This window comes from Syngnathus typhle, linkage group LG5 (assembly GCF_033458585.1).
Source record: "Syngnathus typhle isolate RoL2023-S1 ecotype Sweden linkage group LG5, RoL_Styp_1.0, whole genome shotgun sequence".
Lineage (NCBI taxonomy): Eukaryota > Metazoa > Chordata > Actinopteri > Syngnathiformes > Syngnathidae > Syngnathus > Syngnathus typhle.
The window spans coordinates 6,404,313-6,432,069 of record NC_083742.1 but is presented as its reverse complement, the minus strand read 5'-3'; the positions used below and the strand labels follow the sequence as shown (position 1 = coordinate 6,432,069).

Genomic DNA, 27,757 nt, shown 5'->3' with positions numbered 1-27,757 from the left:
AGTGTAATCTTTTCAAACTCTTAAAAAAACAAAAATCCATTACAGTAAATCCATAGTACACTTTATGATTTTTACTTTTAGTAGATGATGTTCAGTATTGCAGTAGTGCATTACGACTTGGAAAGGTGTGTAAACGAAACTTCAGTCCAGTCTTGTGTATTTTTTTTAATTTGTTGTTTTAATATTGTACTCTTATATTTTACCTCTTAACGAGAAATTCAACAATGAATGAGCAATAATCAATATTATTGGCAGAAATAGAGGTCAACGTAATCAAATGTCACCTCAGGCCCGAAGGACCTGTGGGTTATTTCCTTAGTGTGTATGCATCTTACATACTGTAAGAGGTTGATGGCTAATCATTTTGAAAGATGTTGCAAATCCAGCATGTATTTGTGAATCTTCGGATCATCTTTGTCAGCAGATCATCAGTCTATCTACATTGGTGTGCCAGTTCCTCGAGGATATCGGCGTAAGCGCAGGCGAAGGCGTTCTAGTCATGACACCAGCAACACCGACAGAGACAGACGCTACAGCCATCCAAGACACCACGAGTCTGACCAGTATAGAGACATAGACATCGAAGAAGGAATCATTGATTTACCCGACCAGAGTCTCCAAGACATAAACCGCACAAGTAAGTTGTGTGTGTATGTACATATATATATATATATATATAAAAAATATATATATATATATATATCTCAAAGGATTTATTGTTTAGTTATTCTAAAAAAGATTTATGGCGGCATTATTTCACATCATGTTCAATCCACGACCAATTTTATTTATGACATACCTTTCCTCATTACCCTATTACACAAGCAATGGCATCATTTGGTAATGGTAATGGTAACTGCTGATTTGGTTAGCCAATTACTAATTTAGTAGTGGGCAAAAATTATATATACTGTTGTGTAGATTTTGCAATACAAAAAAATATATATACGTATATATATATTTCTTTTGTTCCTGTTTTTATGAAGTTATTTGTAATTGTTTAGTTTCAGTTCAGGGAAAAAAATAGGATAAGTGGAATAAGCCCTGGGTTGCCATCTGCAGAGTCCATCAATTTTATTGATCACTCATGACATTAGAAAACAACACGTGTACAATAATTACATCCGCCTATAGGATGACAAGCAACGTGTGAACATATGTTCCCAAGCATCTTTCAAAACCTCCCTGAAAGGTGGCTATGAGATAATACTCAATTACACAAATTTAATTATTTCTATTTTTATTGTTATTAATACCTATTTATTAATTTGTAGGTATTAAGTCTAGTCCCATTGCACTGCTGCTGCCATTACCTCGGTCTTGGCAATTAAAAGTAAACGTTGTAATTTTCGTTTCTATATACCTGAATACGTAGTGTATATTTGGGCTTTAATTTACAATGAAATAGTTTGAATTGCATCCCCTTTTCCTCATATTGTGTTGTCTGCATATTGTTTTTGTTTTATGTCTCTTTCTGTGTTGAGGACCACAATGGAAATAAGAGCTTGGCTTTATTGTGTATTTATCCTCATTAATGCCTGATGGAATGACAGGAAGTTTCAAGATTAAGTTTCCTGATGTGCTTTCAAAAGAAATTAAGGGGAAGTCGAGAAAAGTATTAGTTTATTAAATGCAAAAATATCCCTGGATCTTTTCTCGGTCTATGTTTGACCCCGTTTCCTTAAACATCTCAAACAAACAGTTTAGTTCCGAATGTCCTCCTTCCTGAACTGTTTTGTTTTCCATTAAGTGTCACCAGCAGCTGAGCGGCTACGTTACATTCTGAATGAAGATGATGACATGCCTACGCCCACACTCTTCACTGAAATGGACACGCTACAGCGTGAAGGGGATGAACTGGAGTGGAAAGAGTCTGCAAGGTGGATGCTCTCACTCATTAATACTTACATCCTGATTTGCAAATGACTGCAAATGCAAATTAAAACTCTACTAATGTAAAAGTCGTAAATCAGACTTGAGTCATCACCTTATCGTGGTGGAAGGGTTTGTGTGTCCCTAGGAGCTATGTTGTCTGGGGCTTCATGCCCCTGGTAGGGTCACCCATGGCAAAAGGGTCCTAGGTGAGGGCCCAGACGAAGCACGGCTCAAAAGACCCCTTATGGAGAACACAATATATGGACTTAATTTTCCCTTGCCCGGACGTGGGTCATCAGGGCCCCCCTCTGGAGCCAGGCCTCGAAGGCAAGCGTCTGGTGGCCGGGCCTTCGCCCATGGAGCCCGGCTGGGCACAGCCCGAAAAGGGAACGTGGGTCCCTTTTCCCATGGGCTCACCCCCTGTGGGAGGGGCCAAAGGGGTCGGGTGCGTAGTGAGCCGGGCGGCGGCCAAAGGCGAGAACCTTGGCGGTCCGATCCCTTCTGCAGAAGCTGGCTCTTGAGACATGGAACGTCACTTCTCTCGGTGGAATGGAGCCCAAGCAGGTGTGTGAGGCAGAAAAGTTCCGACTAGACATAGTCGGACTTGCCTCCACGCACAGTTTAGGTTGTGGTACAAGCTCTCTCGAGAGGGGCTGGACTCTCTCCCACTCTGGAGTTGCCCACAGTGAGAGGCGTCGAGCAGGTGTGGGCGTACTTATTCCACCCCCGGCTGGGCGCCTGCACATTGGGGTTCACCCCGGTGAACGAGAGGGTAGCCTTCCTCCGCCTTTGGGTGGGACTTTTTGTGCCCATGCACCGAACAGTAGCTCAGAATACCCACCCTTTTTGGGGTCCTTAGTGGACGTGCTGGAGAGCGCTCCCTCTGGGGACTCCATCGTTCTACTGGGTGACTTCAATGCTCACGTGGACAATGACAGTGAGACCTGGAAGGGCGTGATTGGGAGGAACGGCTCCCTCCGATCTGAACCCAAGCGGTGTTCTATTGTTGGACTTCTGTGCTCGACACGGATTGTCAATAATGAACACCATGTGCAAACATAAGGGTGTCCATGTGTGCACTTGGCACCAGGACACCGTAGGCCGCAGTTTGATGATCGACTTTGTAGTCGTGTCAACTGATCACCACCTGGTGGTGGGTTGGCTACGATGGTGGGGGAAGATGCCAGTCCGACCTGGCAGACCCAAACGTACTGTGAGGGTCTGCTGAGAACGTTTGACAGAATCCCCTGTCAGGAAGAGCTTCAACTCCCACCTCCGGCAGAGCTTTTCCCACGTCCCGGAGGAGGCGGAGGACGTTGAGTCCGAGTGGATCATGCTCCGTGCCTTCATTGTTGAGCCAGCTGACCGGAGCTGTGGTCGTAAGGTGGTCGGTGCCTGTCGTGGCGGCAATCCCCGAACCCGCTGGTGGACACCGGCGGTAAGGAATGCCGTCAAGCTGAAGGAGTCCTATCGGGCCGTTTTGGCCTGTGGGACTCTGGAAGCAGCTGACAGGTACCGGATTGCCAAGTGGAACGCGGCTTCGGCGGTTGCTGAGGCTAAAACACGGTCGTGGGAGGAGTTTGGCCATGGAGAATGACTTCCGGACGGCTTCGAGGAAATTCTGGTCCATCATCCGGCGTCTCAGGAGGGGGAAGCAGTGCACCATCAACATTGTTCACAGTGAAGATGGCGTGCTGCTGACCTCAACTCGGGACGTCGTGAGTAATACTTCGAAGACCTCCTCCTTGCACAGTCTGTTTATTTCTTTATTTCTTTATTTCTTTATTTCTTTATTTCTTTATTTCTTTATTTCTTTATTTCTTTATTTCTTTATTTCTTTATTTCTTTATTTCTTTATTTCTTTATTTCTTTATTTCTTTATTTCTTTATTTCTTTATTTAAGGTTGTCCTAGGTTTTTGGGAAATATTCATATTTATATATATACAATAGGTTGGCGGTCTTGTCCTTGGAGATTTTTTTTTCTCATAACATATTGCTCTGTTAGTGACATTTTAAAGTATTTTTTAATGTGTGAGATATCCATTACTCAATTTTCCATACGGCTTATTCTCATTGGAGTTGCAAGTCAGTTGGAGTATATCCCAGCTGACTCAAGGGCGAGAGGTGAGCAGTCAATCAGATGGAATATGTAAAGAAACTACCATTCAGTCACGTTCACACCTACAGGCAATTCAGAGTCTTCAATTAACCTTAACGTGCATGTTTTCCAAATGAGGGGGGAAGCAGGAGTAACCAGAGAAAATCAAGGCAACCATAGGAAGAACTTTTAAACCCCGCAAAGAAGGGCCTGAATGAAGATTCAAACCTGGAACCTCTCAACAATAAGGCACATGTGCTATCCACAAGAAAATATTTAAAAAATATTAGGTCTGAAAGTGGCAAATCAAAATAATCGATTAGAATAAATGCTTTAGTAATGCTTTTGACGATTATGAATGAAACCATGTAATCTGTGAAAATTGATGCCTCATTGTGGAGCTTCTTTTTTCATACTGTCAAGTTGAATCTGCTCATACTAGAGGGAAATAAACTGCTCAGTTATGATAAACTGAAGATTTTTACAGCTCCTTAGCTCTGGAAAGTTCTTCACTCACGAGTCCGTTTCCTTCAAACTCAGCTGAGTATTTGAAAACGAAATATATTTCGCATTCACAGAGCGCCATGTCCAAAAGCCTTCTGTCAGCATCACCAGCTTGCCTTCTCTGTGTTTGCCGTCTCCTTTCAGATGGGTGAAGTTTGAGGAGAAAGTAGAAGAAGGAGGCGAGAGGTGGAGCAAACCGCACGTGTCCACGCTGTCCTTGCACAGTCTGTTTGAGCTCCGGACGTGTCTTCAGACAGGAACCATTCTTTTGGACCTGGATGGATATTCTTTGCCCCAAATAGTTGGTGAGCTTTTCATAACGGAATTGTATATTAGTAATTTGTTTGGCATATGCAGTCATGGTTTACGCGTTTCACTCGTATGGTGTTTATTAACAAGACAAGGTGAGGACAAAGGCAGTCAAGTAAAGTGGTGCAGGCAATGCCATAAAGCTTTCTTGGGCTCGGGGGAGTTTATTTATTGTTTGTCCAACAACTCAAGTAAAGATGCTGCTGAGAACCAATTGATTCTGCTCTGCTGCACTACACAGCATCAAAGCAATGAAAGCATTTTATTAAGACATAGATGATATGACAATCCTGATTTAAAGTATGGTATGCTGACTAGCCCAATCCAACTCATACAAGCTCAAATAGAAAATGCAGACAGTTGTATGTAGTCAGCAATATACGTATCAATTAGCAGCTCAATATAACATGGGTCGGCATTTATAATTTCAGCTTCACAAACCACAATTTCCACATGAACCACTTACAAATGACTCTGAAGAAGAATCTGTATGCCAATAGCAATAACTCTTTTGGGCTGGAGTCAGGCCTATTAATTCAATATAGTATGTCCTGGCTACATTATTAGAACAGAATTAGAAAAAATGTTGAATAAATTAATGTCTTTCAGGCAAATGGAGCATTAATCACGACATTTAATTTGTTTCTTTTCATTAAAATAACATGTAACAATAGTTATGCTTACATATGAGACATTATTTAATGATAACTACCTGATTTGTGTAATTAGTATATTAAATGTGTTTTCCTCAAGATCCCCTTTCCCCTCATTATAATATAATAGCATTGCGTAGCTACATGTTTAGTGGGAGTAATTATTTTCTTTGGTGACTGTTTTGTGTAAGACAAAAGGTTCCATGTCTCGTATTTTCCATAATCTTTCTACATACAGTGCTTGTGCAGAGTGGTCTGTCTTTTAATGCATCCACTCTCCTCATTAGAGCTGCCTCACATTGCACAATGTTAGTGATGGAATGAGACAGCCACCCAAACACACTTTGTCAGCGGAACTCATGTAACCATTCCCACCATCGTTCATACACTACGTCTGACATCCCCAGTGATTTAAAAACGATAACAATGATGACATTTTAGATTTTCTGTCACCAAATTGTCAATGTCAAAGGACACAGGAGGGCTGGCACTAGTGAATATTTTATTATTATTATTATTATTATTATTATTATTATTATTATTATTATTATTATTATTTATATATATTATATATTAAAAAAAATAATTCTCAATTACTGTTTACTAAGCAATTACTTTTGTTTATTTGGTATCATTTAGTGATTAAAAAACAACTAAACAATATGTAATCAATATCACACAAGGATCGAGGGTCATTGTTTTCCAAAGTAAAAGCAAATGTTTGCAAATGTCTTATTTTGATGAAACACAAAAGATAAATCAGTCTGATTTCATGAAGGACCAGAGAAATTAGATAATTATTACATTTGAGCGCCTGAAATCAAAAGATTTGGACAATATCCAGTAAAAAAAAGTGGCTCTAAACGATCACTCGATTATTGAAATACGAGGCGATTGCATTGGTAATCAATTTACTGTCAATTAATCAATTTATTTTCTCTGTACTACATAGACATCAATGGGGTATAGTCCGTGTTCATTCCATCAAGAAGAAGACATTTTGTTGGGTTCTGGACTTCTGGGTCAGAACACAAAATTCAAAATGGTCTTTAGTCAGTAGTGGTTTCTCAAGAGGACATTTACGTATTTTGCAATTTTGACCTTTATGACCTCTGATCTCAGTAGACCAACATTTAATTCAGTTATTCATTAATCTATCCTGAAAAAGAATTTAATGCATATACAGGTTGGTTGCCAAGGTTTTTTTGGGCTGTATCAAGAAGGTCACCCCCCAATTTATTGACCAGCCTCTAAGTCTAACTCTCTGACAATAACACAAGGCGCTACATCAACTAAGTTTAGATGAATTAAATTGAAGGGACCTTAAATGTGCTGTCACGGCTTCATTTCCACTCTTATATCAGATTGTTATCTGCTTGTTAGTAGATGAGCATCCCCAGTTTTCTGTGGAAGTAAACAAAGTTGACACCTGAGTATGAGCAAATCCTTTCGTAATTCTAAATGTTTGACTAAGTTTTTTTTTTTTCTTTTTTTTTTTTTACAGATGACATCATTGAAAGACAGATAGAAGAAGGCATGATCATGCCTGAGCTGCGAGAGAAGATCACGTTTGTTCTGCTGAGGAAACATCGACACCAGACCAAGAAGCCAATCCATCGCTCTCTAGCTGACATTGGGAAGTCTAGTTCTTCCACCTGTGAGTATTGCAGTTACAGCCCAAATGTTGGTGTCATTAAATGCAAGCTGTGGCATATTTTTCTCATTCCTCCGAGTGATTATGTGATTTGAATAATGTCACACCTGATTCTTATTCTAATACCTTTCAATTTGTGAATGAAGATGTTTCCATAATGAATCTATTCATATCTATTGATGTGTGATGACTTGGTAGTTATCCATTTTCCGCTTGGTATCCAGGGTGCAAGGTGTTGGACTTGCCATAGAGCATCAAATGTGACGTGTTCTTTCTGTCCGTGTCTCTTGCCTGTCAGCTCGTCCAGTGGGGCCGAGAGGAGCACCTGGCCCAGTGCCGGTGGCCAACTACAATCGATCCACAGAGGACCTCAATATCAAACAGCAGTCTAGCAACTATGGCCGCCTCCGTGAGTGTCTACTTGTTTCTCAGTGATCTGTTACAGTTTTCAAAATATGACACCAAACTATTGTGCTTCATCTTTCACGTCCACATAATATCATAGACTTTTAGCGATCACTTATAAAATGTTTATTGGGGGTGGAGGTTACAGTGTAGAAGCACGACTAAATTTAATTCAATTTAATACCATAACGGGAGCTGGCATTTTACATACATAGCACACTGCCCACACTGGATTTACAGTTTAACTCTTTCAGTTTCATTTGCCATATTGTGCTGTAACATGCTGGGGAGCGTTGAACTTAGTGGGCGTAGATGCAGTGTAATTAACTAAGAGCAAGAAGAAAGGACAGAGAAGCACCCCTACTGAGCTGCTATAAAAGTCAGACATCATGCAATAGAACATACGTCTGTGAGTATGTTGGAAGCTGTGTTTGTATAGTATGTGTTTGCTATCCTGTGAGTCTTAATGTGGCTGTTGTTAGGTTTATCAATGCCTTCTGATGTCACATTATGTGTTAGCATTAAGATAGCAGACTTCTGTAAGATGACATATGGCTTCTTTGGAACACTGGATGGATGGTTGGATGGATGGTTGGATGGATGGATGGATGGATGGACGGACGGACGGACGGACGGACGGACGGACGGACGGACGGATGGATGGATGGATGGATGGATGGATGGATGGATGGATGGACGGACTGACGGACGGACGGAATGATAGATACGTGCATGTTAGTCTGTCGTTCACAACTTTTTGTTTAAAGTGATCCCCAAACAGGAGATGGTCCCCTCATCATTCTTTTATATTTAAAAGGAAATTTATTCCAAACATTTACAGCAGCTGATGATTAAGGTTTCATTGAAGTTGTTATTGTCACCCGGCAGGTCACGCTCAGAGTCGGAGTATGAACGACATTGCAGATACTCCAAGCACAGACCAGGTAAGTCTTTAACACAGTTATGTGTCTAATCTAAAAACTCAGGTCACCGCAAATGGTTTAAGATGGAAATATTTGGAGGGGCACAGACAACCTGGTACACAAATTCCAAAATTGAAAATGACAAAGCTCTTTACTTTAATGACAAATTAAAATTGAACAACAATAAAACATGCAACCATAACTTTATTAACAAGTTTAAATGAACGTAGTTGAAATGTTTAACTTGTGGTACAGACAGACCGTCTTCAGTTTCTTGAGGTAACACATGTGACACATAACGAAATGGCCTTTGTTTTTGGTTGTTCTACTTTTTCTTCTAGTTTGGCTCCTCCCATCAGGTTGGGTCACCACATCAAATTATGCCTTTTGATCTCTCCTCTCAATTATCTGCACCTTTTTATTTCTCTCCTATCATCATACGATCTCTCATCACATTCGTAAATCTCACTTTTGGTCTTCTGCCTGGGGGTTCAATTTTAATGTTCTCTTCATCACACCTTAATCTGGCTTCTCAAATTTGATCTCCAAAACCCCAGCCATGTAATGTCCCTCTAATGTGTTTATTTTTAAGCATGTCTTTCCATGAGCGAATGCCAGCATTTTCATCTCTTCCAGACTTTTTCTTTCTCTAGTCATTTTTTCAGAACAAAACATCAGTGCTGATTCACAACACACTCCTGCACCTTTCCTGCTTTCTACTCCTTGTGAACTCCCCGTCCTTTTTATTTCCCTTGTGTGCTGCACTCTGTGTTGTGCTGATTATTATTCCTATTCTATCCACATTCCTCTTTGCACTCAAAACAAATTGCAATGATTGTTTCTTAGTTTGGCTCCCACCACTCTTTTCCAAATATGATTTGTGTGACAGCCATGCCTCCGCAATTGAATGCACATCATCCTTGCCCTTCAATATCAGTACCAATAGACATTTCCTCCACCCCTCCGAATGTTTTAGTTTAAAAAAAACATCTAGTCAAGAGCATCACTGTCATCAGGACCAATTTTTTTCCAATCTTCATTCTTGGCAATGGCATCTTCATTTCCTCTTTAAATCTGTCTGCATTCTTGCTTTAGTTTGTACTTCTTTCACCCTTCTTTCTTTCTTGTATTGCTTATTGGGATTTAGGGCTGCCACAGATGATTATTTTGCTAGTCGGCTAATCACCAACAATAGTTGTGATAATCGGATCATATTTCAATCCTAGCATATCGCACCAGGAAATAGCTGCTCTTATATGACCGCCAGTTGCTTACAGTTTGGATTCTTTATGGTATGTGTAAATTAATCATAAAGACAACTAACAGTACAAACGTGTATTAAACTCCCGAGCTTGAACCCATATTTCAGATAAATAGAGAAACTGATATTGAATTTCAACCGATATTGAACATTCACTGTGGCCTCAAACTATTTAGCTGTAAATGTTTACTGCATTTTACATGGAACCAAAAACTATTCTCTATGCTGAGTTAATGCAAATACTGAAAACTCATATGAATAAAAAAGCCTTGTATTGGTTTCTTAACTTTTATTTAACCTTTATTCAAAACATTTTGTTTTGCTTTTCTAGTATGCATAATTTGTCTGCTTGTTTACTCATTTGTCTCATCTACAACTTCAATTCAGCGGCACATAAAAAACTGCTTAAATAAACGACTCGTCAACTATTAAAATTAGATGTCTGTGCTTTTCATTGTTGACGTCATCATGATTCATCGACTCATCTTGGCAGCCCTACAAAACATTTGGAGCTTTTCATCAACCATAATGAATGACTGATGGTAGCATTTATTTTCCTACAACTCCTTTACAATGCCGTAATATCTATTTTCTGCCTGGAAGCATATTGCCGTAGCATTCATTTTCCACTTTGCCGCTTTGAATTATTGTTGAGATTACCATCTAATATCTCACGGAGATGTTGAATTGATGCTTCATAGGGGTGTTGAGAGGCAGCTCTACATTTCACTGCCATCAGTCATTGAAGGTGACAGCCAGTGAAAGAGGAAGCGTGCACACACATAACACACTCATTTCCAGGGCTAACACCCAATGTGCCTTAAGCCCACTGACACGCGCTTGGATATAAAGGCAAAAATGTGAAATTCATTAGGTTTAGAAGTGCCTTTCACACTGGTTGACTGACATGACAATCAATACATATTATAAATGTACCGTAATTTTCGAACTATAAGTCGCGTTTTTTTTCATAGTTTGGGTGGGGGGGGCGACTTATACTCAGGAGCGACTTATATACATATATATGTTTTTTTTCACTTTTTGGGGGATTTTATGGCTGGTGCGACTTATACTCCGGTGCGACTTATAGTCCGAAAATTACGGTATGTGTTTGAATCTATTGAATGTGTTAGGTGACGAATGAATGAATGAATGAATGAATGAATGAATGAATGAATGAATGAATGAATGAATGAATGAATGAATGAATGATATAATTTGAACATGTGTGAAAAGAACGACAAAATTAAACAATACAGTAATCCCTCGTTTATCGCGCATTCCTGAATTTAGAAGTTTTATTGTGACTTTTAAACGTTTTTTTAATTTGGAAAAAAAATCCGCGATGTAGTGAAGCCGCGATGAACGAAACGCGAAGTAGCGAAGGATCACTGTATATACACACACATCATTATTCCTCTCTACATCAATACTTGAGTATGATTATAAGTTGTTATTTCAAGTTGTCATTGTAAGTTGTCGCTGGTTGTAATCGTAACACATACGGAACGCCAACATAATCATACAAATGTGGGATGTGTGCTTCGATTGTATTTCCAGACCTATAGTTGGTCACATGTGGCAGTGGACAAAGGACACTTTACTGTATTGTGTGTGTGTCTGTGTCACTATTGAGCTGGTAAAAAATGGATCATATTGTCCGCGTGCTTGGCTCTCACATGGCGCTACACATTCAGGCTGTGGGTCATTGGCAATTCTCTGTGTTATTGTGCTCCCAAGCGTTTCCCACAGCATCCAAATATATAAGGTCAACGTGCTTCCAAAATATACCGCAGATCCCGTGCAGAAACTTGCATTATTTAGCCACGACTTTGTACGCAGGCACAATATAAGGAAGAAGGTTTGGCAAAATAAAAACAAAGCCTTGTAATAACCACCCATTTTGACAGCTACTGAAGGAGAATTGGATTTCAAAATGAAAATTTGGTGAGAGGAATTGGTGAATGAGGCTGATTGTATCTTTCTTATGACTTATGAGACACTGTCTTAACTTATGACTTTGCCCTCTTTAGCTGAAAAACAAATTCATGAAGAAGATCCCCAGAGATGCTGAGGCCTCCAACGTGCTGGTGGGAGAAGTGGATTTCCTCAACAAACCCTTTGTTGCCTTTGTTCGCTTGTCACAAGCTACAACACTTGGAGGTTTGACAGAGGTGCCTGTGCCCACCAGGTAAAATGGTCACCATTGTTGCAGACCAAATCTCTCTCCCTGCAGAAACCTCACCTTTGTTTCATCCTTGCACAGATTCCTGTTCATTCTCTTGGGGCCACAGGGAAAGGCCAAGTCGTATAACGAGATAGGCCGAGCCATAGCAACACTGATGGTCGATGATGTAAGTAGTTTGATTTTTAAAATTCTGGCTCGTAATATAAAATATATACTACCAGCTGAGATGCAATGCCGTGATGTATTGACCACAGCTGAAAATAATCCTGAGGCTCTGTCATGTGTAATTTCTCATATTTCTTGGTCTTACACTGTGCCTTGATTCTTGTTCTCTCTGAATGAACGGAAATACAGTATTTGCATTTCAGTAATTTGTCTCTCAGGTCATACAGTTCTAACAATTCAGTCAGTTATGAGGCATTGTATAGCAAATTTAAGGAAACTGTTGGAGACAATGACATTTAACACCCACTGTTTAAAAATGACCATGCAATTTACAATAAAACATAGTGAAATCATATAGACGGTTCAGCATTTTCTGAACCGCTTAGTCCCCACGGGGGTCGCGGGAGTTTTTGCATGTAAAGAATTAGGAGATTGTTCTATGTTGTCCCAGTTCTTGGGCTTCTTGGATACAACTTCAATAAATGGGCCACATTCTATACGCAAATTGCTGTCAGCCATTTTACATATTGGCTTTTGGAGTCAATGTCAGAGCAGGGGAAAAAACAGAATGACACAACCAAACAAACAGCAATAAAAAAGACATTATCTAGTAAATCAAGCATAAGGGTTTTTTATTTAGATTTGTTCCTGCTTGTATTATGAGTGTGTGGGGCAAGGGTAATAAATCCATCCATCTGTCCGTCCGTCCGTCTGTCCGTCCGTCCATCCATCCATCCATCCATCCATCCATCCATCCATCCACCCACCCATCCATCCATACTAGTTTAAATTGTTAAAAGTGTGATTTGGACTGCATTAAAGATAAATGAGCCCCCCGAAAGATTTCTAGTGATTCATTATCAATCGTAGTTAGAACGTTGCAATGCAGGGAGAAATTTGGCTGCAAAGCATTGCCACTTTGCATTTCACCTTAATGTCCAATTCCCATGCATGCTGGTACAGAAACGGAGCGGACTGTATTAGAGAAGTGAATATAGAAGTAAAAAAAAAAAGCACAAGTTTAATTGAGGCCTGAATGACTTGGAAGCCGATCCCATTCTTTTTTGTTCTTATTATACTGACATGATGTAGCATGCTTAACAAATAGATTTGTCCACCTGACCCTTTTTGTCTCAGAGACAACTGTGGACTTTTATTTTTGGTGTGCTCTCACCATTTCGAACAGGAATGAGGTATTCAATTCACCTTTTGTGCCCAAATTTGAGCCAGCTCCCCTGAGAAATCAGAAATGTATCAAGCATAGCAATCCAAAAAAATATTTGCACAAGAATGCAAGTAAATAACCACAATCATCATCATCATCATCATCATCAAGAAGTGTACTTTTGTAAAACTCTGAACTCAAAAATGAATGGATAATAACACTTACCGTTTTTTCCATGTATAATGCGCAAAATTTAACTAATTTATTGTCCTAAAATCTAGGGTGCGCATTATACATGGGTACAATTTTATTTTATTTTTTGTCCGGATATCATACAGAGGCCGCCATTACAGATGCGCTTTCTTCTCTGCTGTTCACTTCAAACACGCTCCATACGAACACAATGCTCTCGTATCAGACGCTTGCTCGATCACCTGCTCGTTTGCTGTCACAATGTACCCTACACAAATCCGAAACATTTCTTTGCTATTGAGTTTGCTAGCGCATGTGCAGTGATACTGACCGGCAGAATAACATCCGGTTGTTCCCAAAGATGATCTTTTTTCTGAAATAATTTTACGTTTACGGACATAAGTAGGAGTCAAAATTTGGGTGCGTATTATACAGTACAGGCTTTTTTCCAGCATCAACATGCCATTTTTAGGATGCGTTTTATATATACATGGAGGCGCTTTATACATGGAAAAAAACGGTACTATATTTTAACAATAAAAATATAATTTCAGCTACTACCGAACCTCAATGGTGGGTTAACCGTTACAGAAACATGGAATTAAATTTGTGTAAATACCCTTACTGTTAATTTACAGAGGCTGCAGAGTGCACTGAAGGCCCTCAGTCTACATTAGTGTTTGTTAACCAGTTGGGGAGTAGTGTACATACTACCTTAACTGTGAGACATTCATCTTAAAAAATTCACAGTAAATTGTTAAACTAACTCTCAGTGTGGCTGGCTTTTAAAACCCATCCGCTGGTCTTAATTTGAAGCCTTGGAAAAAACAAAGCCCATACCAAGATCAAGTTAAGTTGCTTGTGGTGGTGCCTGGTGGGAAGAAATCAATGAATGTGCCACTGCTCTGTGGAAAATATGTTTGTCCTCAGACCAGGCCACTCTGTGAGAGTCATGTTTTGGTTATTAATCCCATTTGGCAGAGACCTACCTGTACTGAGGCCAGCTACCATTCACAAAGATAGAATAGACTATGAAAATGGACCAATTTTGTTGTCAATTACAGTGCCCACTCTCAGCTGGGTTTGAAATGTCAATATGGCTTGCAGAATTTAAGATATGCATGTTGCAATTCGGCTATGGACAGCAGAGGATGAAAATGAGTCAAACTGCAGCATATCGTTTCTATTAATCACCATTGCATGTGAAATGCTAAACTTTTACTCTGTCCTCCTGTCATAGCTCTTCAGCGATGTAGCTTACAAAGCCAGAGACCGTGAAGACCTTATTGCAGGCATCGATGAGTTTTTGGATGAGGTGATTGTGCTTCCGCCCGGGGAATGGGATCCCAAAATCCGTATTGAGCCACCCAAGAAAGTTCCCTCGGCAGACAAAAGGTTGGAATTGGAGTCAACACTGTGACACAATTTAATGGCTCAATGAATGTGTCTCGTTCTTCTTCAGGAAGTCTGTGTTTTCCTTAAATGAATTGGGACAGATGAACGGTACAGCGGGTGGAGGAGGAGGTCTGGTTGCGGATGAGGAAATGCCAGTACAACATGAACTGGGAGAGGAACTGGCCTTTACTGGACGGTGAATTGGCCAAATATAATTGTTAGGGGAAGAAAATAACTATAATAAACAATTCATGAAACCTTTTGTTTTATGGGTTGCTCGCAGTGTCAAATTTATCTTTGTATAGATACAATACAAATTACCGTATTTTCCGGCCTATAAGGCGCACCGGACTATAAGGCGCACCTTCAATGAATGGCCCATTTTAAAACTTTATCCTTATATAAGGCGCACCGGCCTATAAGGCGCACCATTAATGCATCATGTCAGATTTTTAATCCAAATCAAATCATTCTCCATTTTATCTTTTTTATTTCAACTTCAGACGGAAACAAATTACTTTATAATCATAAAATAATGATCCATAGTCTTTTTGAGTCATGATTCATAGTCTTCAGCGGGCCACTTATGATTGATTTCATGACACAATGCTTTGGGCCAGTTTAAATTTAGGAATTTGGTCCCTATATAAGGCGCACTGGGCTATAAGGCGCACTGTTGGTTTTTGGGAAAATTTTAGGTTTTTAGGTGCGCCTTATAGGGCGGAAAATACGGTAATGTGTGAAAAATAACTGTTAGTTGTTGAGCTGCAGATAAAAGTCAAGAGTTATTTTTTTCTCCTTTTTAAAAATCGATTCATATATGCTGTCGTGCAGTTCACAGTGTCAGTCAAATTACATTAAAATCATGACTAAAAATGTATAATATCTTTGTGAATTGGACGAATAGAGTATTGATAGTACATCTCTTGCAGTTTTACCTTATGATGTCACTGTTGTGCATAGATTTAAAGAAGAAGGAAATGATGGAAGGACGAATTGCAAATATCACTAAATAACTGCACGATTCACAATCGACTTTATCATGCCTTGTCTTTGTAATAGCTTCTGTGGTGGATTATATTTGGACATAAAGCGCAAATTGCCTTGGATACCCAGTGATTTCTACGAAGGTTTCCACATTCAGTCCATCTCTGCTGTGCTCTTCATCTACCTGGGCTGCATCACGAATGCCATCACCTTTGGTGGCTTGCTGGGAGATGCCACAGATAACTACCAAGTAAATCAACGTACATGTCCCCTTGTTTTTTTTTTTGATTTTATAATTCCTGTACACTCGATTTTAAAATTCCACTTAGAGCTCACACATCCTTCTCCCACTACAATGTTATCTGTGTATGTTCTTCTCGTCCTCAACAGGGTGTAATGGAAAGTTTTCTTGGTACAGCTCTGGCTGGCTCTGTTTTCTGTCTGCTTGCGGGTCAGCCTCTCATCATTCTCAGCTCAACTGGACCCATTCTCATCTTTGAAAAGCTCCTGTTTGAATTCAGCAAGTGAGCCTCTTCACCAACTAATGATACTGCAAAAGATCTGAATGAGGGATATTATGGCTTTAAAAAAACACTTCACATCTCTTGTAAAGGACGCTGTAATTATGATAAATGTTGAACTAGTGAGACCCTTCTTCTTATAAAGATGTAGCAGTTGGCCTTCTTTGGCATTAGGCAGTGCTGACAGCAGGAGTGGACCATGGTAAAGAACAAGTTAAACTACCAATCTGTTTTTCAGCAGGGCCAATTTGTTTATAAGGTTGTGGCGACTGTAGTGAAAGATCAGTTAATGAGTGCTTGAAAATCTGTCCCCATTGGAGAAGAATTGAATGTTAGTGTTTTCGCTGAGTACAAAAGTTGATTGGCTGGGTTTGTTGTCAAAGTGATTTTCGTTGAAGTGTTTAGGATTTCCTTTGTTAAGTGGTAATGAGATTAATTTGTGCTTGAGGGGTTTTAGGTCCTTTGAGCCCTTGACTCATTTCATTCATTCAACACCCTTCCGCAATTTCTCCTCCCTAAAGGAATAACAACATTGATTACATGGAGCTGCGCTTGTGGATAGGCATCCACTCATGCTTGCAGTGTTTCATCCTGGTGGCAACTGACGCCAGTTACATTATCAAGTACATGACACGTTTTACTGAAGAGGGCTTCTCCAGCCTTATTTCCTTCATCTTCATCTCTGATGCGATCAAGAAGATGGTGGGCTCCTTCAAATATTACCCTATCAACACCAATTTCAAGCCGGACTACGTCACCGCTTACAAGTGTGAGTGCTTGGCGCCAGACCCGGGTGAGTTTAACCCTTCTTTGACTGACGCTTGACGTCTGTGTTTTATGTTTAACATTAAGGGCAGTCATCACAGTGGTCATTATTTGTGCAAATTTCCACTTTTCATACTTAAGTTTGATTTTCATATGTAATTCAGCCCACATTAATGACAGCAATTTTCAAAACAAAAAAGTGGGGTCGATTTTAAGGGCCCGTGACTGACAGGGCCCAATAATTATAGTCAGTTTGGTTCAGTTTGGAGCATTGAAGTGCTGAAGCTCAAATCCCTTGCAGCACCCGTAGCAACATTTACTATGCTTCCTTCAACCTAGAATGCGACACAATAGAGTTCCATGGAATCACCTGCATTAGTGGAATTGTGTATTGTACATCTAATGTCAGAGAAGTTCCAAGACTGGCATTACAACATTTCAAACCCAAACTACAAATTACACGTTTAATGTTAAGGCCCCTGGACTCCGATCGGAAATGTGTAATTTGGATTTGAAATAAATGTCGTTGTAGCAGTCCTGGAGCTTTTTTGTACCCATCTCGTATTATTGACCCACAGATGGACTGTAAAACATGCAATCGTTTTTCCAAGCATTGATTTCTGTAACTGATTTGTCATTTGTTTGTTTTTGGCATGCTCGAACAATTTGGCTGCTCTCTCATACAAGTGAGTCCCCTTTTCATTGCACGGCATGGCCCGCGGGATGCACTCTGCGGCATTCTCATTATGACGTTTTACATTTCTTTTCTATTCCCTCCTGTTCCCCTCCTCATCTACTTCTGTCTTGTTAAACCCTCACCCTCAATCTGTCCTCTCCAACTCACAAACAGTGGCTGCATTGATCTTCAATGGTTTAGTTCCAATGCCAGATAACAGCTCTGGTGTCTCTGGGGTAAGTGCTTATTTTCACTGAGTTTTCCATCGATACATAATTATGGAGACATTAAATTCAGGTTGAAAGTAGACTCCCGATTACAGATGTGTTGTTTTTCCTGATCAGGTGTTTTTCATTGTGATAGGAGGTTGTTTTCTCTCCTGTTACTTTCTTTCCTTTATCCATCCCATAATCCTCACACTCCCTCTGTCATGCGTGGATTACAATGTCACATTACTGCTGCTGTTTATTTAAAAGAAAAAAAACACCATTTAATTGAGAAACCTTCCTTTTTCTCACTATGCATCACCCAACCACTCGGCAGTTGAATGTGACAGCTCTTGACTGGAGCCAGCTGAGTAAGAAGGAGTGTTTGAAGTACGGGGGCTCCTTGGTGGGGAATTCCTGCAAGTATGTCCCGGATCTGGCTCTTATGTCCTTCATTCTCTTCTTTGGAACATACTCCATGACTGTCAGCCTCAAGAAGTTCAAGTTTAGCCGCTACTTTCCCACTAAGGTGTGACACTTTAATATCTGTATATTTTCTGCCCCAAATTTAATTTAATATTTTGTTGTACAAACTTTCATTGCATCCCTATTATTTCCACAACTGTCAATGAGACCTGCCTGAACAAATTGAGCTGAAGAAGCAAAATTGAAGCTCACAAAGTAAACAATAAAGTAACGACTGTGAAGCATGGAGGGAGCTTACTCGTGTTCTCAGATCATTCCGGAGCGGAATTTGCTGGCCATTTTTAGAATGCTTGGTCTCATCTACAGATTATGAGTCATCCCGTTGGATCCAAATGAACAAAAAAAGAGAAACCCATCCAAGAACAGAACAAAGAAAAATCAGATAACACTCAGACAATTTGAACCAGAGGTGCTCGTTGGATCCAAATGAACAAAAAAAGAGAAAACCATCCAAGAACAGAACAAAGAAAAATCAGATAACACTCAGATAATTTGAACCAGAGGTGCTCGTTGATCCAAAGCTCATTTGAGCTTGAGAAGACATTCTTCAAACAAGAGTTACAGAAATGATTTGATTGCAGTAAAAAAGTTATGCAACAGAAAAATTGGTCATTTTTGTTGAGGAAAATAATTTTATTGCATCACATATTTGACATCAGGGATATGCAATCAACAACAATCGGACAAATCGAACAACTTTGCTTGTGCTATTTGCCAATCAATCACATTTAATAAATAGTGCTTAATCTGCACTTGTTTGACAGTAGCTGTGTTAATTAATGCCATGTCAGTGACTAACCCCCTTTTTATGTTGTTTTTTCTGACTGACTTTGTAATTATCTTCAGTTGTCTGTTGTCATATTGTTGTTGTTTTTTCTTATTCCAGCTTAGGAAACTCATCAGTGACTTTTCTATCTTCATGTCAATTATGACGTTTGTGGGTCTCGACATGCTAATAGGCCTTCAAACTCCCAAGTTAATTGTACCAACAGAATTTAAGGTAACGCCTATAGTTCTTCCTTTCCATTTCCTCTTTTATGCCCACCTGTCTATTGTTTTCACCTTTGTTTGTTAACACCTACTCGAGTCAATCACCATTGGCTTTTTCAAAACATTAGGATCTGATTTTGTGCATAATTTTGAATCTTGCACAGTGTGCAACTCATTCTCCAAACAGGATGGAAATTAAATGATTGATTACCTCACTGTATTGATGCATGATGGAGGATGTTTCATCCACTCACTGTGAAAATATGGCATATTAAAAATAGCTACAAGGATGAAAAGTACCAAATGCATGCATTAACATGTTTACAGCAAAGATGCACATTTGCCCCTTGTTGCCTCACTATATCAGATTGTACAACGTGCTGTTGTTTGCTTTTTTGCGCCAGTAGCTTTCAATGAATTCTGCCACGGTTGGGTGGGTGAAACAAATTGAGAGGCTGTTATCAGCAAAATAAATGAGAGTAATACGCAAACACATTGAATAGCTTCAACCATTGATTGTGTTCATTTGAATCTGTCAAGAAAATGGCCAAACACTCAAAAAAACAAAACAAATGAAGAGAAGCAGTTACAGCATGCAAATACCGTATTAGCCCGAATATAAGACAACCCTGATTCTAAGACGACCCCCTCTTTTTCAAGACTCAAGTTTGAAAAAAGACTTTTTGAACACCAAACTTAATTTTTATAAAGAAAATGATGACATCTGAAACAAATGATTATAACAATATATTCAAAAGAAAAAGCATGTTATTTTGCCTCATTCAAATCATGCAAAAATTGTCTATCACATCTTAATATCTGAACATTTAAATATGTAAACTAAAGTGCAATCATATTTGTAAATGAATGGCTTCTGGTTTTTGTAAATAAACCAATCTACTGTAATAAAGCAACAACATTGCAATAACTGCATTAACCATCAAAGTAAAATCTGACTGTAACTGTAGTCTTGAAACAAATCTGAATAATGAAAAACATTGCAAAAAAATAATGCAAACTGCTACCGCTATTTTTATTTTTATTCTTCGTGACAGGGGTTCGTTTTGGCCTGGGGAGTTTAGTTCAGCATTCGCTTTGAAGATTAATGTCTAGAGCCCGAATGTAAGACGACCGCCACTTTTTCAGTCTTATTTCAATGCAAAAAACCACCGTCTTATATTCGGGCCAATATGGTACTAAACAAAAAAAAAAGAAAAACAACAAAAAGCAGACCCAGTTTCCATTTACTGTATTTCATGACATGTTTACGACTTGTTTCTTTTTGTCTCAACCAGCCAACTCGACCTGGTCGGGGCTGGCTGGTGTTGCCGTTTGGGAAGAACCCCTGGTGGGTTTACTTGGGCAGTTTTGTCCCTGCCCTCCTTGTCACTATCCTCATTTTCATGGATCAGCAAATCAGTGCTGTCATTGTCAACCGCAAGGAGAACAAACTGAAGGTAGGTCTTCTTATGATAGAATACATCACTTTAGAGGAATAACAGTTGAAAAGAAACTAAAACAGTGGTACATTTTAAGAGTATTATTTTTTTATTTAGCTTTTCAAACTAACTCACATCTCTGCATTGTTGTAACTCAGTCCAAAGTCCCAATTGACTTTTATACAACTTGTCATTTTAGAGTCAAGACGATGTAACTTTAAAATATGTTTCACCTTAGGTAACCCAATTAGAATGACTGACCCACAGCATCTCTGTTCAGAAATAAATTATATCAGTTATTCTTAACACGTTGGCATTCACTTGTATATGCATCAAGGAGCAAATCGGGGGTCAGTATCTTGCTCAAGAATACTTTGACATGGAGCCTGGGGATCGAACCTTTAGCCTCTGGGTTGCGAGACGACTACTCTACCACTGAGCCAACCCATTTCACAGCATTAGGATAAGATTTCATCTCAAACAATGTCACACCAAAATAGGTGAAAATTTAAAATGGGGGGGAAATAAGCAGCTGACTTAACTGAGAGTTGCATGTCATTTAAAGCTGCTAGTGTTTTGTTTGCGTATGACCGTAAAGTAAAATATAAACAAGAGAAATATGATACAATCCCAAACAAATGCTAAATAAACCTACTAGTCTGCTTCCCAAGCTGTTTCAAAACCTGAAAGAAGAAATTTACAAAATATTCTATTTTGCTGTGAAAAGGTTTTTTGGCAGTTTTGTCTATGAACAGCGCCAATTACAGATACATAAAACCAATGTGAATTGCACCATCTAAAAACTACAATAGTTACTAATGGGATTTTTCTTTTTTTTTTTTTAAGACCGTATCCGAGCAGTTTATTTCTGAGACAATGGATTGTTGCCGAGCACTGGTCTGGTTTAATGTCTATGATAACTCCAGCAATAACTTCGTGTTGTGACTGTTTTCGTGGCTTAAGTAGTAAATGGCACAGTTTTGAATGTCACAAAACATAATTTCCTCTTCAACCATCGCAGCTACATGAAAGATCTCCAGAGAAAATGCACCCCAGACATCCTCCGTTTGATAATAAGCAGTTTGACCTGCATCCCTTTTATTATCACATCAAGTGTTTCTTGATGAGCCTAATGAAAAAGACATCTTTCAACATCTCTTATTTATAATTTCTGAAATTCATCAATCAATGTTTACACACATTGTTACCTTTTAGACTGAGGTTTGCACAATGGAGACTTCACACACACCTTTGTCCGTTCTAATTTCAGTCCATATAAAAAAAATAAAGAACAATTAACTGGTGCTGTAACTATGATTCTGTGCCTGTTGTCCCGGCAGAAAGGTTGCGGCTACCACTTGGATCTATTCTGGGTGGGGGTCCTGATGGCCGCTTGCTCCTTCTTGGGTCTGCCCTGGTATGTAGCTGCCACCGTCATCTCTATCGCCCACATCGACTCTTTAAAGATGGAAAGCGAATCCAGTGCTCCCGGAGAGCAGCCGCAATTCCTCGGAGTCAGGTCAGAAAAATACATTTGCATTTATGGATGTCTGTGTTTTCACCTGTGAAGTTAAATCCTTTGCAAAGTTATTGATAGCAGAAGCAAAGAGAACTTTGTGAACTGATATCTTATGAGTATCTGCCATTAATTTTGGATTTTCAGAGAACAACGAGTGACAGGCATTCTGGTGTTTGTTCTCACTGGGGTCTCCATCTTCCTTGCACCAGTGCTAAAGGTAGGACAGAGAAAATGTTTTATATTTATCCATGTCATCATAATACAGCAAACCCTGACCTAAGGTGTGACTGACCAATCACGAGCCCCGTGCCCACTAGGGGGCCCCAAAGAGCAATTAAGTCATCATATAGCCTTCCGTGTATGAAGTATTCCCCCAAAAAAGGAGTTCAAGTATACAGCAAAAAAGTTCAAGTAATTCAATACTCTCAAACTTTACTTATAACAGCTCGGAACATTAACTGTTCCTCAGAACATCAACAAGACTGATGATCTTGTCCTCGCTTTCAATTCCCTTGTATTCTGGATACTTCTCAGCATGTCCAGTTGAAAAATGAGCATAAAATGTTGAAAAAGCCCATGACATCTCCTATTTCTTTGTCGAATTGGTTGTTCTTGTCTCCAACCTTTTTTCTCTTCATGGCAGGTTTTAAAAATGACATGACTGGGATTGGGTGACAGGATGTCTTTTTTTTTCACTTGGCGTCACTTCAGAATTATGCAGCATTATATTTGTTCTTGCACATTGTAGTTGCTCCAATTTCTTTAAGGCCGAGACAATGTTTTATATCGAATGTTGTGCAAATCAACCCGTCGTCCCCTGCAGCGTATTTTTACGATTTTTATTATCCCTATTAAAATCCTCAAACCCAAAGGGAGATCCAACAATAAAAATGATCAATCATTATTGGCAGGAAAAGAGATCTTCAAAAGGTTTTGCTTAGGGCCCATGGAGGCTTGAGGTGGCTCTGAACAAATTTCAACACTTGGCAAATAAGTCCGTGCATCTCTGGCAATGTTTCTGTTCAGAAGTCTTGAACCATATGAGACCGGAAATACAGTTTCACTCAAACGAGCTGAACTGTTATTAAACAGGCGCTATTTCTATTTGTATGTATCACAGAGTGTTGTTTTTGTGTTTGTTCGACCATCTGTTCCTTAGCTATCTTGTCCCTGGTTGATGGAGGATGACAGAAGGGTGGCACTATTTTGAGTCTATTTATATTGATGTTTATTTTGTCAAATTATTTCTTGTGGTTCCTCTCTTTAGTACATCCCGATGCCTGTGCTGTACGGCGTCTTCCTCTACATGGGTGTAGCTTCCCTCAGCGGAATTCAGGTATTAATGGTTGCATGACCTTCGTATTACCTTTTTTTTTCAATGACGGAGAGCAGTAAGCAACTTATTGCAAGCTGCCAAACAAACCAACCAGCAGGCAGATTACCACGTGGCAACTCTAAGAAGCCCTTCCGATGATGGCGACCAGCGCTACTCCAATCAAAAGTGTCAGCCTTGTACTTTTGATAGTTCTGGAATTGGACTTGATTCGATCACGTAAAGATGCTTTCGATGCTTTCAGCTAAACACTTTACGGTGCGCAGACAGTCTGAGCTGTGGCACAAACACGAACCCTGTCAGTGATTGCTCATTCATTTTATCGGTCTACATTCAATTAACTCCTTCACCCCTCTGCCACATGCTTCAATAATTCATGTTCTTCCGTCTGGACCCGAATACCAAGTGACCCAAGATAACTTCTGGGATAATTTGACCGGGTGTTTGAAACTAACAATGCCTGGTTTTATTCACCATCCATAGTTCTGGGACAGGATTAAATTGTACATGATGCCATCCAAGCATCAACCTGACCTCTCCTACCTGCGTCACGTTCCTCTGAGAAGGGTCCATCTGTTCACCTTGATCCAGATCATATGCCTGGCTGTACTCTGGATACTCAAATCGACATTTTTAGCTATCATCTTTCCAGTTATGGTATGTCATAATCTTTTTTTTTTTTTTTTTTAAATGCACTACGCTGTTTAAGATTGTGATTCGAGTAAATGTCTCACAAAGATTCATGGCTGCGAGAGCAATACGTGGCCATGAAACAAAGTCTTATTAAGGACACGTATGATTCATGTTAACGCCATCTTCAAATGTCATCCAACTACATCATACATAGAGCACAACCTGCCTCTGAGACAAATATTGTTGCGAAAATAAAAATGTGCATGCGTATCGTGTTGCATTCAACTTCAGATACTGGGTCTGATGGTCATTCGCAAAATACTGGACATGGTCTTCTCCCAGCATGACCTGGCTTGGATGGATGACCTTCTGCCAGATAAAGAGAAGAAGAAGAAGGAGGATGACAAGAAGGGGGGGAAAGACAAGAAAAGGCCCAAATTGGAAGCCAGTGAAGAGGAGGTGAGAAATGTGAACTCTTGCTGCCCCCTGCAGGCCATGTTTGAAATTGCTTTCGTGTGTGTGCTCGTATTGATTTGCAGGATAAGTACAGCCCTTACTCCAACCATTCACCAAGTTCAGATTCAGACTTGGATCGCAGGTACTGTGTTCTCAAACTGCACATCCCCTACAAAGATCTGGTCTATCCTGATGTTGTACAGTCTGAGTGGGGGGCTTACTGCCAGCCCTCTCCCACACACCATGCTCTTTAACACGCGCATGCGCACACACACACGCACATACAGACAAACGTAACTTGTTGTTTTCAGTGACGCGCTTAAAAAGTAGACTTATTAATGGTAACCCAAATTGTGGTGGTCAAAAGCTTGAAATACATCTGACAATCCATTCTGGGATGCTGATTGACCTCATTTGGTCAAATTTAGAAATTGATTTATGAAATGAATGAAAATAATCAATTTCAGGTCCACAGTATCATTTAAAAAAAACATTTAATTGGATGGGGCAATGTTGTAGAGTAAGCATAGGTAATTAATATATCAAACCGTTATATTAAACCATTCTATTAAAATATAATATTCATTGTTTACATTGATGAGCTAGGCGTATTAGAAAGGTTGCAGATGTACCTCTGGCATCTCACTTTTCTTAACTATCTTAATGTCACACAAGTGTAAAAAGAAGTTAACAATGTAAAATTTGAATAATACATTCAGATTTCATTCCGATTGTCAACAACCTCTTTAACACCGAGATCCTGCATTTTTTTCTAACCAGAGTCAGAGAGTAGCTCATTCAGGCGCACAGCATCACATAGATACCCCGTGACTCAAAAGATTTGCAATGTTGGATGCAAGCACTTCAACCTTGGTACACCACATTGAGAATTTTGTAAATCAGATGATGGGTCCTAGAGGACACACGCGCACACACACGTAATTTTTATTTTCGTTTAAATTTTAATCATATGGTTCTATAGTATATTATCTAAAAGTGTACAAATCAAATGCCATCACCATACATTTGGACATTTATTTAGTGGCCAACTCATTAGGTACACCTCCAGCATCTTTTGACATCCAAGACAGAAGTAGTATGTATGTAATAGATGAATGCAAAATAATTCTTTTCTTTTGTTTTTATTTTGTGCAGTCTTCTCTTGTATTGTATAGCAGTTTTAGAAGCAATAATCCGTAGTCTTTTGTTTCCCCTATGTTTCGTGTCTTATTATTGCATGGAATGTAAATCACAGACAAAGACATAATCCGTGCAGGGATTGTCCATAAAACATTGTCCTCAGTGTAACATGCTCGGGCTCAGCCGCTCACTTGTCCTCTCCATGCACTTTAAGGCAATGCAGATCATTCTAATCTTACTTTTCTTCCTGTGGTATGTAGCAAATCTTTCAAGGTATGTGCACAATTGTAAACAATGTATTTTTCTTTAATGTGTGTAATTCTATGACAGATGGGCTGTGGAAATAAATACAATTTATTATATTTATTTGTTGGGTCATTATGCCATTATGTCAGGATATTTATCTTTGTGTTCATGATCATGTATTGCATGGATAATAATAAGAAATTAACAAAAATGTTGCTGTCGAAAGGACAGATGTCATGTTTAGACGATTCATTCCCAGATATGCTCATCCTAATGTAACAAGACTCATTATTACTTTGGTTGTTTCTTTTTTTTCACCCAAAACTCTTTGGAAAATCCACTATAATTGCATGTGAACTCTGTTGTAACTTTAATTCATTGATCTTCCCTCGTCCAAAGTAAAGCACAATTGATAGATGTGGTAATTTAGTCCTACAAATACACATCACCCTTTAGGCCTCATTTTTTGTTCGCAAATGGACCATCATGTCTGCATTGCTTTGAAAGAGGCATGGTTTGGGGAAAAAAGCAAAACCAAATTTGACTGTGGTAGATTATCATCTAAGATGCATGTAAAGTAGTTTAACATCCACAATTAACTAATCGACGGGCATTTCTCGTTAGTTTACAGTATATGCAGAAGAGACCGAATAATGGATGAAAAAGTAATTTTATATTTAAGCAACAAGTGAATACTGTGGTTCATTTCTAAATTATTTGTATTTTAAAAAGTGTTGTGAAGTGTAATTTGGAAGTGAACTGTAAAAAATGCATAGCGACTATTGCTTTCAGTTAACCACGAACAGTAGAGGCAGTTGCGCTTCCCCTGTCACTTGTCCATTTTTTCCCAGACTCCATCATGAGCTTCTGTAGTTTGTGTCTGACATCTCAGGAACAAACTTGTATTTCCTCCCGTGGCCTCCCTCCTCAAACTCATGTTTTTGCCTAAGTGTGTGAGATACTGTAACTGGCGCTTGCCCTTCCTCAGCATTACCCTACACCTGAAGATCTCCTGCCCGTCATCTCCAGCCATGCCAATGGGGCGAGGGATGGCCTGCCCCGTCCCACAGGTCAAGATAGAGATGGAATCTGACGACGACTCGGACATGGATCACCACCGGCCACGAGACATGAGCGGCGAGACGACGTTATGAAGTGGACCCTTGCAAGATGTGCTTCAGAGCGCCAAGTGTCCCAGACAGCAGACACCTCAATAATTCTTATGAACCAGTGGGTTCCTCATAAATGTATTGAACTTATAAGAAATTAAGCTTTCATGTGTTGTACAACTCTTCCTTTGATGTATCATTGCGTACGTAGCATTTTCTCAATACGATATACTATATAACGTACCATACTGTCGTGTCGGCCTCGGTATAGTGTTATGATGACAGGCTGACTTGTCCCTCAAAAGTAAACAGAGGTTTATTTATGATACAGTATAGGCCATTTACATGACATTGTAAAGTTATATTTTCAATAATTTTACTATGTAATGTATTGTGTACTGCTGTACTGCATGTATGTATGACCCCTCAGAACCAGCTTGCTTTTGACCATGGCCTCCTAAAC

At 39.5% G+C, this 27,757-nt stretch overlaps 1 protein-coding gene across 1 annotated transcript; it reads left to right on the top strand.

Moving 5' to 3' along the window:
- The first annotated feature begins 1,827 nt into the window (after nucleotides 1-1,827).
- slc4a5a (solute carrier family 4 member 5a) lies at nucleotides 1,828-27,750 on the top strand. Its single transcript, XM_061278857.1, has 23 exons — nucleotides 1,828-1,880; nucleotides 4,623-4,783; nucleotides 6,945-7,097; nucleotides 7,393-7,509; nucleotides 8,388-8,443; nucleotides 11,717-11,874; nucleotides 11,950-12,037; nucleotides 14,634-14,788; nucleotides 14,856-14,984; nucleotides 15,851-16,025; nucleotides 16,166-16,299; nucleotides 16,818-17,089; nucleotides 17,951-17,962; nucleotides 18,237-18,472; nucleotides 19,316-19,429; nucleotides 20,715-20,876; nucleotides 22,199-22,377; nucleotides 22,522-22,594; nucleotides 23,645-23,713; nucleotides 24,194-24,367; nucleotides 24,635-24,802; nucleotides 24,883-24,941; nucleotides 27,174-27,750. The coding sequence occupies exons 1-23, from the start codon at nucleotides 1,828-1,830 to the stop codon at nucleotides 27,337-27,339; spliced, it is 3,063 nt and encodes a 1,020-aa protein (XP_061134841.1). The 3' UTR covers nucleotides 27,340-27,750.
- The last annotated feature ends 7 nt before the right edge of the window (nucleotides 27,751-27,757 follow it).

Bases quoted from the DNA above. Each gene is read 5' to 3' on its own strand.
- slc4a5a (XM_061278857.1), top strand. From the start codon at position 1,828: ATGGACACGCTACAGCGTGAAGGGGATGAACTGGAGTGGAAAGAGTCT. The intron at 1,881-4,622 runs GTGGATGCTCTC...GTCTCCTTTCAG, and splicing joins GAGTGGAAAGAGTCTGCAAG to ATGGGTGAAGTTTGAGGAGA. The intron at 14,985-15,850 runs GTGAATTGGCCA...TCTTTGTAATAG, and splicing joins GAACTGGCCTTTACTGGACG to CTTCTGTGGTGGATTATATT.